This window comes from Hemiscyllium ocellatum, chromosome 30 (assembly GCF_020745735.1).
Source record: "Hemiscyllium ocellatum isolate sHemOce1 chromosome 30, sHemOce1.pat.X.cur, whole genome shotgun sequence".
In the NCBI taxonomy this organism is placed as follows: Eukaryota; Metazoa; Chordata; class Chondrichthyes; order Orectolobiformes; family Hemiscylliidae; genus Hemiscyllium; species Hemiscyllium ocellatum.
The window spans coordinates 48,444,359-48,461,452 of NC_083430.1; the positions used below are offsets into that span (position 1 = coordinate 48,444,359).

The 17,094-nt window shown below is 41.8% G+C and overlaps 1 protein-coding gene across 1 annotated transcript in view; it reads left to right on the plus strand.

Annotated features, from left to right (window-relative positions):
- Positions 1-17,094, plus strand: part of si:dkey-34d22.1 (discoidin, CUB and LCCL domain-containing protein 1) — a 142,213-nt gene that overhangs the window by 103,723 nt on the left and 21,396 nt on the right. The window contains exons 8-12 of the mRNA XM_060847378.1: positions 837-1,037; positions 6,650-6,774; positions 6,911-7,070; positions 11,646-11,744; positions 16,515-16,605. Coding sequence (XP_060703361.1) covers positions 837-1,037; positions 6,650-6,774; positions 6,911-7,070; positions 11,646-11,744; positions 16,515-16,605 — 676 coding nt within the window. The remainder of the gene's footprint in view (positions 1-836; positions 1,038-6,649; positions 6,775-6,910; positions 7,071-11,645; positions 11,745-16,514; positions 16,606-17,094) is intronic.

Genomic DNA, 17,094 nt, shown 5'->3' on the forward strand with positions numbered 1-17,094 from the left:
ATATTTCCCATTATAAATCAAATGACAGCATCAATTCTGACAGCGGCTAGTAACCCTGGATTATTATTCTGCTATGATTCAGCTAAATTGTAATCTGTGCCATTTCTGAGAATGTAAATATCCATATCCTGAGATTAATTAAAAATGTTCTAAGTTGCAAATCCAGTTACTGAATACCTACATGAACAAATTGATTTTCCTTTACTACTTTGCTGTGTTACTTAAGAATGAATTTGAAAAGATTTAAATGTTTTTGCGAATAAAATTCAGTTTAGCTCAATTCGCTTTTGCTACGAAAGTATTCTGTGTCAAGTTAGTTATTGGTACAGATAACCAGCTGTTTGCTGTGTAAGATTTTAGGATCATTTGTTATTCCTTTGAAGGATTCTTTGTGTCACAATATGTCACCCTCAAGGTATGGGGGACATCAACCATTTATTGATCCACCTGATTATTGCATCTGTAGGGCCTTGGGTTTCTTTGGAGTGGCTGAGACTCCATTCGCTTTTTTGGCTGCTTATTTGCTGGGTGTAAACCAGACGATCACAAGTTGAAGTTCACCCCTGACTGACTCCTTGCTGATTTGGATCCATTGATACTTCTTGCCATCTACAGCCTCTGCAAATGAGTCATTATTAAGATCTGTAGCTTGACCAATGAATGTACCACTGCCAGTGCCTGGGCTGAAAAGAAATGCTAATTCACTCCATACAATCTGAAATTTATATTCGTCCCTTTGGAGGACACTTGAAACCGTGTAGATAGGAAGAGCTTGAGCAAAAAGGAAACATACCTGTTCAGGGTCACCAATTTACCATTTGTTTCACTCTTCTTAGATTGTGATACCATCTTGAAGACTAGACATTTTAGTGCCTCATCCTCTTGGACAGAGAAGAACAACATTGGAGAGTTGCATGTCTGGTCCCCTGACAAAGCAAATATCAGCAACAATGGGTATCCCTGGGCATGGGCAGCCGACTTACCCACTGAGCGCCAGTGGCTGCAAATAGACTTGGGAGAACGGAAGAACATCACAGGTCAGTACAATATTACATAGTCAAGTTTTGGTTTCAACAAATTATGGTTGACGTTTCTCAAAGATTTTGAACATTATTGGGGATACGCAAGAATGTGGTGTTGAGGTTAAAATCATGCCAGCCATGATCTTATTGAACAGGTCAGTGGGTTCAGACGGCCAAGTGGCCAACACTTGTTTCTTGTTTGTGAGCAAAAGTTAATCCCATTCAGGCTATTGGATGATGTGAACCACGTGTAACTATTCCTGCAACTTGTTAATGATGATTTTTTTTTGCATACCTATTTCGTCCTTCTAATGAGATAGTAATTTTTTGCTAAATTATGGGAAATGTTATGGTGTGTTCCTGTGCTTACCGGATTCAAAACTGCTTGATTTTAGTTTTCTTTGGACATTTGCAATTGGCATTGCGAAGAGGCATTGATCCCACTGAGTAGGGGCTTGGGTTCAGAGCTGAAAAGGCAGTGTGCAAACTCACTATTCCATTTTTATCAGAGTCAAAGAGCCCATTTAAATTATACATTAACCTATAATAGCGTGCATTCAAATTTGCTTGAAAATTTTTGACATTGAGTTACAAGTATTAAATGTGCATGTAAGTAGTTTGCAATCGTTCTGAATTGGTAAGACCAAGTTCTGCATTCAGCACCAAGATACCATCTGTTTCACTGTTGCTCAGCACCTCAATCAGTCCCAGAATATAACCTTGCCTGTAGATTGGACCCTCATTTCACAAATATGCTTCAGACACTTCTGCTCCAGAAGCCAATCTTCGTTGCTGCTTTTGTGCATTTTGTTTGTTATTTTCTTATTGAATGCTTTATAATAGAATTCCATTTTCAAGTTCTGCTTACTAGAAGTGTCTTCATAGAAGAACCCAAGCCCCTCCTCAGTGGGATCAACACCTCTTCGCAATGCCAATTGCAAATGTCCAAAGAAAACTAAAACCAAGCATATTGAATCCAGTAAGCACAGGGACACACCATTACATTTCATGAGAAGCAGGAACTAGAATTCCATTTTCAATTTCTGCTTAATAGAAGTATCTTTCATGTACTTCCTGATTTACTTTCTTGAGGATACTTCAGTGTGGTTTGAAAAAGGAAGGAGAAAGCAGGACCTGGTTAGCCTAACAGAAGAACACAAGAAATGGGAACATAAGAACTAGGAGCAGGAGTCGGCTGTCTGGCCCTTCGAGCCTGCCCCGTTATTCAATAAGATCATGGCTGATCTTTTTTGTGGCCCCAGCTCCACTTACCTGCCCACTCACCATAACCTTTAATTCCTTTACTATTCAAAAATCAATCTATCTTTGCCCTAACATCAGTGACAGGTAAAATGAGAGAGTCCACTTTTAAGGATATGATAATTGGGCACTTTGAAAATATCAATTAAAAATATCAACATGGATTTATGAAAGGGAATCATGTTCGACAAACCTACTGGAGTGTTTTGAGGATGTAACTTTCAGAATAAGTAATGGAGAGCCGGTGGATGTGATGTCAATGGGTTCTCAGAAAGCTTTTGATAAAATTCCACATAAGGTGCTGAAAATTAAATCAGAATGGGATTGGTGGCTATATACAGACATGTTTTGAGAATTGGTTAGCAGACAGGAAACAAAGTGTGGAAATAGATTTTTTTTTTGGAGTGGAATACCACTGGGGCTAGTGCTTGGGTTGTAGCTATTCACAAGACACAACAACAATTTGGATGAGGAATTCAGATGTAAAGTTTCCAACTTTACAGATGAAACTAAACTAAATAGGATTGTGAGTGGTGAGGAAGCTTCAAACTATTTAGACAAGTTGAAAAGGCAAATATGTGGCAGATGCAGTGTCAGCATGAAATTATCAACTTCAGTAATGGCAAAATATTCTTCCAATGGTAATAGGTTAGGAGACGTACATATCCAAAGAGACTCGGGTGTTCGTCAGTCATTGAAAGTCTGTGTGCAGGTTCAACGAGCAGTTAGGAAGACATGTGATAGGTTGTCTTGCAGTGGAAGAAGATTTGAGTATTGGAACTGGGTTGTCTTACTGGAGCTGTACACGGCCTTAATGAGACCACGCCCAGAGTATTGTGTACAGTTTGGATCTCCTTTTCTGAGAAAGGATATACTTGCCACTGAGGACCTGCAGACTGATCCTGGGGCATATTTGTTTTTAAGATGAGAGGGGAAAGATTTAAAAGGGACCTGAGAGGCAATCTTTTCACGCAGAGAGTTCTTATGTGAAATGAACTGCAGCTACAGTTACACCATTTAAAGAACATTGGGGCATGTACGTAAATAGGAAAGGTTTAGGGGGATATGGGCCAAATGTAAGCAAGTGGGACTAGTTTAGTTTGGGAAACTTGGTCGGCATGAATGAGTTTGACCAAATGGTCTATTTCTGTGCTATATGACTCTAAAACTATGACTGGGCATGTATTGCCTGGTGTTTAGAAGCATAAGAGGGGATCTCACTGAAACATATAAAATTCTGACAGGGCTGGATGTGGGGATGATTTTTCCCAGGCTGGGGAGTTCTAGGACATAGGCCATAACCTCAGAACACAGGATTGAACATTTAGAAGAAAGATGAAAAGATTTATTTTCACTCTGAAGTTGGAATTCTCTACCACAGAAAGCTGTGGAGTCCGTCACTGAATATGTGTAAGAAAGGGGGCACGGTGGCTCAATGGTTAGTGCTGCTGCCTCACAGCACCAGGGATCTGGATTCGATTCCTGCTTCGGGCAACTGTCTGTACGGAGTTTGCACATTTTCCCCATGTCTGGGTGGGTTTCCTCCAGGTGCTGTGGTTCCCTCCCACAATCCAAAGATGTGCAGGTCAGGATAAATTGCCCATAGTGCTAGGTGCATTAGTTAGGGGTAAATATAGTGTAGGTCTGGGTGGGTTACTCTTCGGAGGGTTGGTGTGGACTTGTTGGGCTGAAGGGCTTGTTTCTATACTTTAGGGAATCTAAAAATATAGATGAGATTAGATTCCCTACCGTATGGAAACAGGCCCTTTGGCCCAACAAGTCCACACTGACCCTCCGAAGAATAACCCACCTAGACCCATCTCTTTCTGACTAATGCACCTAACACTCTGGGCAATTTAGCACAGCCAATCCACCTGACCCGCACATCTTTGGACTGTGGGAGGAAACCCATGCGGAAACTGGGCGAATGTGCAAACTCCACACAGCCTGAGGCTGGAATCGAACCTGGGACCCTAGTGCTGTGAGGCAGGTTGTGAGAGGCTAAAGCCATCAAGGGGTATGGGGAGAGAGCAGGAGTATGACATTGAGATAGAGGATCAGTTATGCTCATACTGAGGGCAGAGCAGGCTCAATCAGCCAAATGGCCGACACCTTTTCTTCAGCGTTCTGCTTCTGGGTGCTGGCCAAAGTATGCTTACCACAAATATTTACAATAAAATGTAGGAGTATTCATAGTTTAAGGTCAGAAAGAGGGCAATATCCATTGGAATGTATCACAGTCAGCTCTGGCTGAAAATGGACAGCACATTCAATAATTTCAACAGTTTAATTTGTTGCACTCTCTTCCTTGCGGTGTGCTGAACTGATTTTATCCACTAATTGGACCAGGGCTTACAGGCTATTACCAGCAAAGCATGCAGCAGCATGGTACATGGGTTGATAACTAGAGGAAAAACAATGGTACACCTTCCAAATAGCATTAATCAGACTTGTGACTTCATTGAGGGTGTGGAAATTTTCACAACTGACAGTCATCCCTTCAAACTATTGCTCCCCTGAGAGAATTGTTATGAGGTGGGGAGAGGATTGACAATGGAATGCCATTTTTTGGGAGAAGATCAGTGACACAAAAGCAGAGCCAACAGGCACTTGTAATCAGTTTAGTTTGAGGTAATTAATTTGAACTGAGTTTGGAGATTACATACAGCAAAGTAAATTGATGACCTTCAACATCCCAAAGATTGGGTTGGCCATGGGTCAGCTGGGAGCACCCTGGCCCCTCAAACTTCAAGGCCGTGGATTCAATGCCCCTCCAGAGACATGAGCACAAGAATCTAGCTCTAGTGCAATACCAAAGGAGTGCTGAATTCTCTGAGGTGCCACCCTTTAAATGAAATGTTAAACTAAGGCCATGTTTGCTCCTGTTCCAGTGGACATAAAATATCCCATGCGCAAAAGTGAGGAGTGCAGGTGCTGGAGATTAGAGTCGAGAGTATGGAGCTGGAAAAGCATAGCAGGTCAGGCAGCATCCGAGGAGCAGGAGAGTCGATGTTTCAGGGAAAAAGCCCTTCATCAGGAATGGGGCTGGGGGCCGAGGGGGTGGTGAGGTAAATTGGAGGGGGTGGGACTGGGGGGAGGTAGCTGACAGTATGTTGGTAAACTAGATTAGATTAGACTTAGTGTGGAAACAGGCCCTTCGGCCCAACAAGTCCACACTGACCCGCCGAAGCACAACCCACCCATACCCCTACATTTACCCCTTTCCTCACACTACGGGCAATTTAGCATGGCCAATTCACCTGACCCGCACATTTTTGGACTGTGGGAGGAAACCGGAGCACCCGGAGGAAACCCACGCAGACACGGGGAGAACGTGCAAACTCCACACAGACAGTCACCTGAGTCAGGAACTGAACCCGGGTCTCAGGCGCTGTGAGGCAGCAGTGCTAACCACTGTGCCACCGTGCCGCCCATGGTAGGTGGAGGTGGGATAAAGATGATAGGTCAGAGAGGAGAGTGGAGCAGTTAATGGGAAGAAAGTTGGACAGTTAGGACAGGTCATGAGGGTGGTGCTGAATTGGAAGGTTGGAACTGGGATAAGATGGAAGGGGGGGGAGGGAAAATGAGCAAACTGGTGAAATCCACATTGATGCTGTGGGTTTGGAGGGTCCCGAGATGGAAGATGAGATGTTCTTCCTCCACGCATCGCATAGTAAGGACGTGGCGATGGAGAAGGCCAGGACCTGCATGTCCTTGGCAGAGTGGGAAGGGAAGGTGAAGTGTTAATGGGAATTATTGAGATCCCATAGACCATTTTGAAGAAGAGAGCAGAAGTTATCCTGGCCAATATTAATCTCTCAGTATCATAAAAACAAAGTTGTCTGATCATTATCACATCACTCTTTGGGGGGGTTCATTGTACATTAATCATCTGTATGTTGTTCTTTCTAACATTGAACACATTTGAAAGGTACTTTGTCAGTCATAGAGCATTTTGCCATGTCCTGTGATTGTGAAATGTAACTCTTCTTATAAATAAGGATCATGATTTGGAGATGCCGGTGTTGGACTGGGGTGTACAAAGTTAAAAATCACACAACACCAGGTTATAGTCCAACAGGTTTAATTGGAAGCACGCTAGCTTTCGGAGTGACGCTCCTCCATCAGGTGATTGACACAATCACCTGATGAAGAAGCATCGCTCCGAAAGCTAGTGTGTTTCCAGTTAAACCTGTTGGACTATAACCTAGTGTTGTGTGATTTTTAACTTTATAAATAAGGATATTGAGTAAACTCAATTTTGACGATGAATGTTTCAAAACATACAAATAAATACAATTTTCCAGTGTATTATGTCCTGTCACCTGTGTCAATGACTCTGTGTTTTGCAACATCTATAACTTCAGGGATTGTGACCAAAGGCAGCATGACAAATGGGTATAACTTCTATGTGAAAACATATAAGATTACCTACAGCAGAGATGGGAAAACATGGAGAATCTATAAGACTAGGAACAACAAGGAAGGCAAGGTAATTCTCAATCAAACTTTAACACCGATGCTTGATAATTGAATGTTGCATTATAGACCTCCAGAACATCCTCCTGAGGGTCCACCTACCTTTCTGTTCTGTGTTGTATTTTTACCTTTCTCTTTTCAACCAAAAGATTTTTCAAGGCAACATGAATGACCGTCAATCGGTTCGCAACAATTTTATCCCATCTTTCGTGGGGCGGTACATTCGAATTCGACCCCAGACCTGGTACCAAAGAATAGCTTTGAAGGTGGAGCTGATTGGTTGCAAGGTCTCACAAAGAATCCGATTTGGTAAAGATCCTGCTTTTCATCTTTTTTGCTTTCTTTGTTGTGATGGGGGAAGAGGTGTGCGTGTGGTGATGGTGTACATCGATGTTAGTTACTCATATTGGCTGAGTATGATGTCAGCCCCAGATCAATAACTCAGAGGTTGTGGTTCCAAGATCCACCAGAAACTCCAAAACTGTCCTCTATTAACAAAAAAAACTAAAAGAATTATGGATGCTGGAAATCAGAAACCAAAACAGAAATTGCTGAAACAACTCAGCAGGTCTGACAACATCTGTGGAGAGAAATCAGAGTTAACATTTCAGATCCAGTGACCCTTCTGTTAAGGGTGTGTTAAGTTTGTTAAGAGTCATGGGACCTGAGGTCTTAGCTCAGCTTTCTGTCCACAGATGCTTCTAGACATGCTGTGTTTTTCCAGCAATTTCTGTTTTTGAAACTATCTTCTGTAGTCTCTTCAGAAGTGAATGAGCAGTAATATAACCATTGTCAGAGTGTAAAATTTTAACCAAAATCACATAATGTCAATCAGGAGGAGAAATCAATTTATAACGACCTGCCCTGGACAATATACCAAAACTTGATTCTGAGTCGTTATGTCATAGAGACGTACAGCACGGAAACAAACACTTTGGTCCAACTCTAAAATGCCAACCAGACGTCCTAAATTAATCTAGTCCTATTTGCCAGCACTCGGCCCATATCCCTCTAAACCCTTACCATTCATGTACCCATCCAGACGCCTTTTCACTCACCATGTCATCTCTGGCCTTGTTCTCTCTTCTTTCTTTTTAAAGTATTGTTGTTTTGATTTTTTCCTCCCCCAAAGTTCTAAATCAATACAACAGCTTATAAAAAAGTAATAGCTGCTCCTGGAATTTAAGGAAATCAGCTCCAACACCTTAAAAAAACCTCAAAAAAGGAGCAGCTCTTATCGCCAATTTTTTCTCATTCTCCAAGCCATCTCTGAGATGAACTTAGGTCTCGGGCATGGGGTGGGTCTGGGTGGGATGCTCTTCAGAGGGTTAGTGTGGGCTTGATGGGCTGAATGGCCTACTTCCACACTGTAGGATCTTTAATATATTTTCCGTCATAAATTTTAACAACATACCTTGTGAATAACTATTTGCCCTGATTTGTGGATGGTCAAACTGTGAGAATAAAAAAAGCACTGACCTAAGGAAAGTTGTTCAGATCAACAAACCTAATGTAGGAGAGAGAGAGAGAGAGGAAATGAGGATTAAAAAATTTAGACTAGAAGGAAGTCACTAGATGTGTTAAAAAACATGCAACTGAAAAAACTACAGTGGATGAAACTGTACGGAATATTTGTCCACTCTGAACTGGATAATTATTATAAACAGAGAAATAGACCATCATTTTTCAAACCACCGATGTGAGATAATGTAATATAAATTGCATAAGGTTTTGATTACTGTGTTTGAAACACAAATAAACAGCTATGTATAAATTGAAGAAGGATGTGGCTTTTAACATGATGTCATCGTCTCAGAGATCACATGGTACATCCAAATCCTTCCTGAGCTGATTATTTCATTATGAGATTGGATCACTCCCCATTGAAGGGAAAAATGTTCTCCTACATTTCTCGAAAATTATAAATGGAACTGGGGACTGAACGGTGCAGTGAGTTAACACTGGCCTTTGCCTTTGGACAACTAGATTTGAAGCTAGCCATATTACCGGTACAAAAATCTGCTGTCTTCTGTAGTTGTGTGATCCCATGTGAAATGATTCTGGACTGTCTTAATCCCAGTTGCTGGAGATTTTCCATAAACCACCATAAACTTGCCCATAATTTCGAGAGCTGAGTATGTTATTGAATGGAGGAGCCTTCTTTCTTTTTCTTGGGAAGTCCCTCGAGATGGAGGATGAATTTCTTCCCCTCAGGAGTTGTAGGGCCTGAGGTGACTGAGCAGTCCATTGCTGGATCCTTTGGATAGTGAGGAAGGAGGAAGTAAACGGGCAGGTGTTACACTGAAGGTTGCAGGGGAAGGTATTGGCAGTGAGGGAGGAGTGGGCCAGGGTGTCCTAGAGGGAACGGTCCTGTGGAAGGCTGACAAGGGAGGAAGGAGAATATGTTTCTGGTTGTGGCATTCGCTGGAGGTGACGGAAATGGCAGCTAATGATCCTTTGGATATGCATGCTAACGAGGTGACAAGTGAGGACTTGGGGGAATCTATTGGTGTTGAGTCGGAAGAGAAGGGGTGAGGGCAGAAATGCAGGAAATGGGTCAAATACAGCTGAAGGCCCTGTCAGCCATGGTGGTAGGGAATCCTTGATTGTGGAAAAAGGTGGACATTTCTGAAGCCTCTCTGCAGAAGTTGTAACACCCGCCCTTTTACCTCCTCCCTCCTCACTATGCAAGGCTGCACACTCACCTTCCAGGTGAAGCCGTGATTATGGGGCACTTCGCTCACTCCAGTCAACTGTATTTTCTGCTCACAATGTGGTCTCCTCTACAATGGGGAGACCAATCAAAGACTCGGCGACCACTTTGCAGATCATTTACATTTGACAAGACAGAGTTAAATTATCAGCATTTGTTATATTCCTTTACTAGTTGAAGCAGTGACCTTGAGTATTTATAAGGGAGAGGCAGAGAGATCCTTGATGAGCAAGAACATGAAAGGTTATTGGAATATGTGGGAATGTGGAGTCATTAGATCAACCTCCAGTGTAACACCTACCCGTTTACTTCCTCCCTCCTCACTATCCAAAGGATCCAGCAATGGACTGCTCAGTCACCTCAGGCCCTACAACTCCGGAGGGGAAGAAATTCATCCTCCATCTCGAGGGACTTCCCAAGAAAAAGAAAGAAGGCTCCTTCATGATCAGCCATGATTTCAATCATGGAGTCATTCAGAAATGGTCCTTTGGCCCAATAGGTCTATACTGCTCAATCTACATTGGTCCCACTTTCCCACATTTGTCCATAGCCTTGAATGTTATGATATTTCAAATCCTCATCCAAGTACTTTTCAAAAGGTTGTGCAGTTTCCCATCTCATCTATGGACTTTAGCAAGGCCTTCAAGAAGGTTCCAAATGGTAGACTGGTTAGTGAGGTTAGATTATGAGTTCCAGGGAGAGCTAGCCAATTGGATACAAAGTTGGCTTGGTGGTAGGAAACAGAAGGTGGTGGTAGAGGGGTGTTTTTTGGGCTGGAGGCCTATGATCAGCATTTTCCACAAGGATCAGTGTTGGGTCCACTTATGTTTGTCATTTGTATAAACAATTTGGATGAGAATATAGGAGGCATGGTTAATAAGTTTGTGGATGACACCAAAATTGATGGTCTAGTGGACAGTGCAGAAGGTCATCGAAGTGTACAACGAGATCTTGGTCAGCTTGGCCAATGGCCCGAGGATTGATAGTTGGAATTTAATTTAGATAAATGTATTTTGGGAAGACAAACCAGGGTGGGACTTACACAGCTAATCATACAGCCCTAGGGAGTGTTGTCAAACGGTGGGACCTAGGGGTGCAGATACATAGTTCCTTGAAAGTGGTGTCACAGGTAGACAACACAATGAAGAAGCTGTTTGGAACACTTGCCTTCATTGGTTAGAGCATTGAATATAGGAGTTGGAATGTCATGTTGTGGCTGCAAGAGGCGTTAGTAAGGCTGGTTTTGGTGTACTGCTTACAATTCTGGTCAGCCTGTTATAAAAAGGATGGAAACTGGAAAGGATGCAGAAATGATGTCATCTAGAATGGAAGGTTTGAGGTATATGGAGAGGCTGGGGACTTTTTTTCCCTAGAGTGTAGGAGGCTGAGGGTGTGATCTTCTAGAAGTTTATAATATCATGAGGGGCATAAATAAGGTGAAGAGCCAAGATCTTGTTCCCAGGGTAGTGGAGTCCAAAACTAGAGGGTGTAGTTTTATGGCGAGAGGGGGAAGATTTAATAGCAACCTGATGTAGGTGGTGATGTGTGTATGAAATGAACTGCCAGAAGAACTGGTAGAGATGAGTACAATTACAACATTTAAAACATTTGGTGCCGAAGTTGGGCCGAAGGGTCTGTTCCCGTGCTGTATAATTCTATAACTGCCCTCCTACGCAGTGCATTCTAAACCCCCATGTCCTCTGGATGAAAAAAGTGGTTTCTCAAATCTCTGAACCTCGCGCCTGTCGTTTTAAAATTCTACCTCTTTGTCATTGACATTGTTTCATTGAATGGTGCAGCAGGGTCAAGGGGTTGAGTGGTTTTCTCCACTCTGAATTTTAACACTTGCATGAAAATGAAATTGTGTTTGATGTGGATAGTGACCGTTACCTGGTATTGAGGGAGGCTTGGGGAAAGACATTTGGTGAATTAGATGCTTGGAATGATGTATTACACTAGGAGGTGATGAATGGGAGGAGCATAGATGATAGTGTAAAGAAGAGACTAAAAGGGAATGTCTAGAACATTCTCCCTGCTGCTGAAATATCTAGAAAAGGTTCTCCAAATTGTCTTGAGGTGAGGCATCAGGTTTTGAGGATGCTGCTGCTTTGTAGAGTCTCCCATGAGATTTTGTTTGACGGTTTACTTACTCTGCTTATGTCTCTCTCCAGCTATTCCCCGTAGTTCCAAACCTTTACCCAAGCCAACGGAGCACCTCACAGAAAGCAGCACCCCGGTAAACCCAGTGATGGTGGAGAAGCACTCACCAGGTAACATAAAATTGTAGAAATACAAATAAAAACTGCAAATGTTTAAAATCTGGAGCTTGGGGAGACAACGGCTCAGCTCTAGACTATTGTGTAATAATGTCTGGGGTTCCAGGTTTGAATCTCACCATGGCAAATGATTAAATTTGGATTTAATTTTTTTTAAAAATCTGAATTAATGGACTAATGATGACCATGAAACCATTGTCGATTGTTGAAACAATCCACCAAGTTCCCTCATGTCGTTTAGGGTAGGAAACGGCCATCCTTATGTGATCCGATCTACACGGTGACTCCAGACCCACAACAATGTAGTTGACTGTTAATTGCCCTTTGGGCAATTAGAAATGGGCAATAAATGTTGGCTTAGCCAGTGGAACCCACATCCCATGAAGAAATAAAAATAGCTAAAACATAAAGTTCTGGAAAAAGATGTTTCATTGTGTCAGCCTCACTAAAAATAAGCTGAAAATGTGTTGCTGGTTAAAGCACAGCAGGTTAGGCAGCATCCAAGGAACAGGAAATTCGAATTCATCAGGGCTCTGGCCCGAAACGTCAAATTTCCTGTTCCTTGGATGCTGCCTGACCTGCTGTGCTTTAACCAGCAACACATTTTCAGCTCTGATCTCCAGCATCTGCAGACCTCACTTTATTTAAATAATCAGGACAACACAAAATTCAAGGCCCCATTCATACATCCAGAAACTGGGAAGCTAGGGCACTTCAAATTGCCCAGGTTACATTTCCACTCTGAAGGTGGCACAAGCTGATGATTCCTGATTTGAACTTGCTCGAGTGAGTAAAAACACCACAACAAAGCTCTGGGAGCTCCGTTTTCTTCACATAATCCAAAGATGTGCAGGTTAGGTGAATTAGCCATGCTAAATTGTCCATCATGTTCAGGGATGTGTGTGTTAGGTGCATTAGTCAGTGGTAAATGTAACGTAATAGGGCAGGGAAGTGGGTCTGAGTGGGTTACTCTTTGGATGGTCAGTGTGGACTTGTTGGGGCCACACTGTAGGGATTTTATAATTCTCTGAAAGCCAATGGGATTGGACCAACAATTTTAGTGTAATTGGGATGCTGCAGTGCACATTTTGCCAGTTCAACATGGCGGAGGAATGTGGATCAGAACCAACCATGCACCTTTTCATGGAGAAGCTGTATTTTCAAACTTCCTCCTGAGCTCCCCAAAATAATTGACACCTCTCATTTCATAATTCACTCAGCAACTATCTAATGACCAACTAGTAAAGATGTTGGCTGCATCTTTCTGGGAGAGGTGTGAGGGACAAGATAACACCCCTTCAATGGAAGTGGCAGAGTAGGTAACCTACATATGACAAACTACACTACAAATATCCCTGGTTAATTAACCCACTGGCTTATCACTGGTCCAGTTCTCAGTCAGCTCCAGCAACCTATGGGGATTAATGGACAATACTGGAATTACAGCAGAATACAAATCAATGTTCTGCTTGAGCTTGTTGGCTAATTTTAATTAATTAAACATCAACTTCTCACACTTGGATTCCTAAACCTTGATTGAGCCAATCTGACCTAATATCTTTGCACTTGGTTAAACTAAGTGTGTCCCTATTGTCAGGTGATGAGAAGGTGATGGTCTAGCGGTATTATCACTGGATTGTTAATCCAGGGAGTTAATCCAGTCCATTCTGGACTATTAGTCTCATCCCTGATGAAGGGCTTTTGCCTGAAACGTTGATTTTTCCTATTCCTCGGATCCTGCCTGACCTTCTGTGCTTTTCCAGCACCTGTCTAACCTTGACTGTTATTCCAGAGACCCAGGGAATGATCTGGGGACCCGCGTTTGAATCCCACCACAGCAGATGTGTGGATTTGAATTCTATAACAAATAATTCTGGAATTAAGAGTCCAGTAATGACTGTGAACCCATCATTAAATGTCAGAAAAAAAACCCATCTGGTTCACTAATGTCCTTTAGAGAAGGAAACCGCAGTCCGTACCTGGTCTGGTCTACATGTGACTCCAGACTCACAGCAATGTGGCTGATTCTGAAACTGCCCTCTGGGCAATTGGGGATGGGCAATAAATTCTGCCCTTTACAGAAAAACAGAAGTCTTGAAACTTACTGGCACAGCAAAAGATCTGTCGGAGCAGAAAATTAGTAAGTTGTGAGTTGCTTTTGATTTATTAGGATAGGTATTTACACTGCAAATATTGCGTGTGGAATTTTACTACATGCTGGGTCATAAACTTTAACATATTCCATACCCATTAAAAGTTACACAGCCACAATGGGAAATTGTGGATGGATCACGAAAGATTTAGAAATAATGTGAGCTTGCTGCAGGGAAGCAATAAGAGTTCTAGGAATTATTGCTATCTCAATAAAACAAAATCACACACTTCATAGCCTTTGGTGTCTCTACACTTGAATTGTGCTTCTTTGTGGTCCCCACATCAGGCTATGGTTACATAGAGGCTGTAGAGAGAGGGCAGAGGAAGGCAGCAACAATGATATCTAAACTTGGATCTTTTATTTAAAAGCTAAGGCTTCGAAAGCCAAGGCTGATATTTTTGGTGAAATAAAGGCTCAAGAGTGCAAAGTTGAAGATTTTAAAAGTTCTGAAAGTAATTTGAATAAGATATCTAAAATGACAAGCAGTAACAACTTATAAAATATCTTGGCGAAAAACTCAGCTAAGATGTGGGACAGTGTTTCTGTTTTCAGAGTTCTGTTGTTCATTCGAACTATTAGTCAGTGGATAAATTAAGAATAGCTACACCATCATCTTTTGAGAGATGTGGCTATTGTCTGATGAACTGAGATTTTGGAATGCATTAGGATTAGTTGAGTATGTGGGAGGAGAATTTATGAGTTGGCTCTTCCTGAAAGTAGCCAAGGGCTTTCTGTGTTTATGTTTCTCTTGGGGAGTTAGAACTCAGAGTAGTTGGAGAGGATTAAGCAGGAGATTGCACCATCTAGTGGGCAGGGTGAACATTTTAGGTATTGAGCCAAAAGAATAGCAGGTGTTGTAAAACGGAAACAAAAGCAGAAAAACTCAGTAAGTCTGGCATCATCTGCAGAGAAAAGTCAGAGTTAACAGCGTGGAAACAGGCCCTTCGGCCCAAGAAGTCCACACTGATCCTCTGAAGAGTAACCCACCCAGGCATAACTCCCCCACCCTATTATCCCAAACAAATGCACCTAACCTATACATTACTGAACATATGGGCAATTTAGCACAGCCAATTCACCTAACATGCACATCTTTGCGTGGGTTTCCTCCCACAACCCAGACACGGGGAGAATGTGCAAACCGTACACAGACAGTTGCCCAAGATGGGAATCAAACCAGGGTCCCTAGCACTATGAGGCAACAGTGCTAACCACTGAGCCACCATGCCAACTCTTACTCAGTTCTCAAATTTGCCTTCTTATCTTTCTACTGAAGGTTCTGCTGAATTTTACAATTAGAGTGATTTTGCAATGACTGGCAAGTTTTTAAGTGCATCTGACTGCAGGAAATATAGTTTGTTTTTTGTTTTTAGCAGGATTTGTTAACACAAGCTCTTGCCTTTCAAAGAGAAAGATAAGTTTGTGGTTCACATTGACAGCTACAGTGAGTCTGAATGGAAACTGAGAAACACAAAATAAGAATAGTAAAAGATCAATAAAACATTTTTCCCTATTGTGCAGTCACTGTGGTGGAGCCTAACAAACAGGTTTAACCTCCAATTAATCCCTGCTGTGGGTAATAATTGCTGCTGGTAGACTGCCGGACATTACAATTAGCCTCAGTGGCTCTTGCCTTAGCAGAGAGAGAGGTTTAATTAGGTCTCCTGATAATTGTGTAGACTTGGAATCGGTACACTGTCCCACAGTTGAAAAACGTACTCAGTTCTCAGAGTATCACATGCTGTTGGTGGCCTGCTATTGCCTGTGCAAAAGGACCTACCACCTTTTTAATTGAGTTACTCTGAAATGCATTAATGCAAACTTTAGAAACAATAACATCTACAGTCTTGGTTCTATAAGTTATGTTGAAGCTAAATTTACCTAATTAAATTTAAATGATTATGGCCAATGTTCCATTGCACAGTTTTTTAAATTTATGGACTATTAGTTTTTCTAAGCCCTAGCCACACAGATATCCAGCTCTGCTCTCTATGGCCACCTAGGAAAGCCAGTGAACAGCTTCTGGCACAGTTACATTATTGAATCACAAAATCACACAGTATGGAAGCAAACCATTCGGCCCATCAAGTCCACACTGCCTCTCTGAAGACTATCCCACCCAGACCCCCTCTGCACTTCCCAGGGCCAATCCATCCTAACCTGCACATCTTTTGGCTGTGGGAAGAAGCTGGAGCCCCCAGAAGAAACCTGCACAGACACAAGGAGAACGTACAAACCCCACACAGACAGTCACCCAAGGGTAGGCTTGAACCTGGGCTCCTAGCGTTGTGAGGCAATAGTGCTAACTACTGAAGCACCATATTGTGGGAGGCCTGTGGTTGTGAGTTTGAAGTCTAATAGTGACACTTCTATTGTCCTTTTTGGAAACAGTCATCTAGCAATTAGATGAAACAGGGACATAAACCTGTTAGTGTTACAGCAATTACATATGAATGCTAGTCCTGGTGGGGGCTCATACCTTGTTCTTTCCACAGTTAGAAAAGCAAGGATGAAAGCTTGCATTCACAAAGATACTTGTAAAGCATCTGCATTTAGATTATGTAAAATTCAAACAAATGTACACTCAAATTTATATTACTCTTTTCCAGGTTTTAATTTGATGCTGATACTTATTGTAGTTGGCTCTGTAATAATCATGTCTACAGCTGTCCTGTTACTATGTCTATACTGCATGAAAAGGTGAGACTTTCTCATATTTTATTAAAATTCAGTGTTCAATAATTAGAACAGGATGTTCAAATGTATTCCTGCTTGCTTCCAATCTTTTAGAATTAAGTGAAATTATTTCAAGTTGACTGAGAGCATGTTTTGCATTATTATAGAATTTTAAATAGAAACACAAATTTCTTAAACTTTTCAAAGCTAGTGAAAAGTAACAGGTTTAGACTGTAGTTGTTGAAAGATAGTGAGACCAGGAAACAATGCTGAAACCTTGCAAAATATCTGTTGGCTTTTGCATGAATTAATTTTACTTAAAATGCCCAAGTCAGCTGTGAATTGTTAATGTTCACAATGAGCTGTAGCTTAGTTCTGAATCCAGTTGAATTGAGGTTAATGAATGTTGCTTTCAATAATAATATGCCATAATCTTTTTCTACTTATTTGAATAATGTGGCATTAGGATGCATTACAGAGATGTCTTTTTATTGGAGTAGAATTTGTGCATCA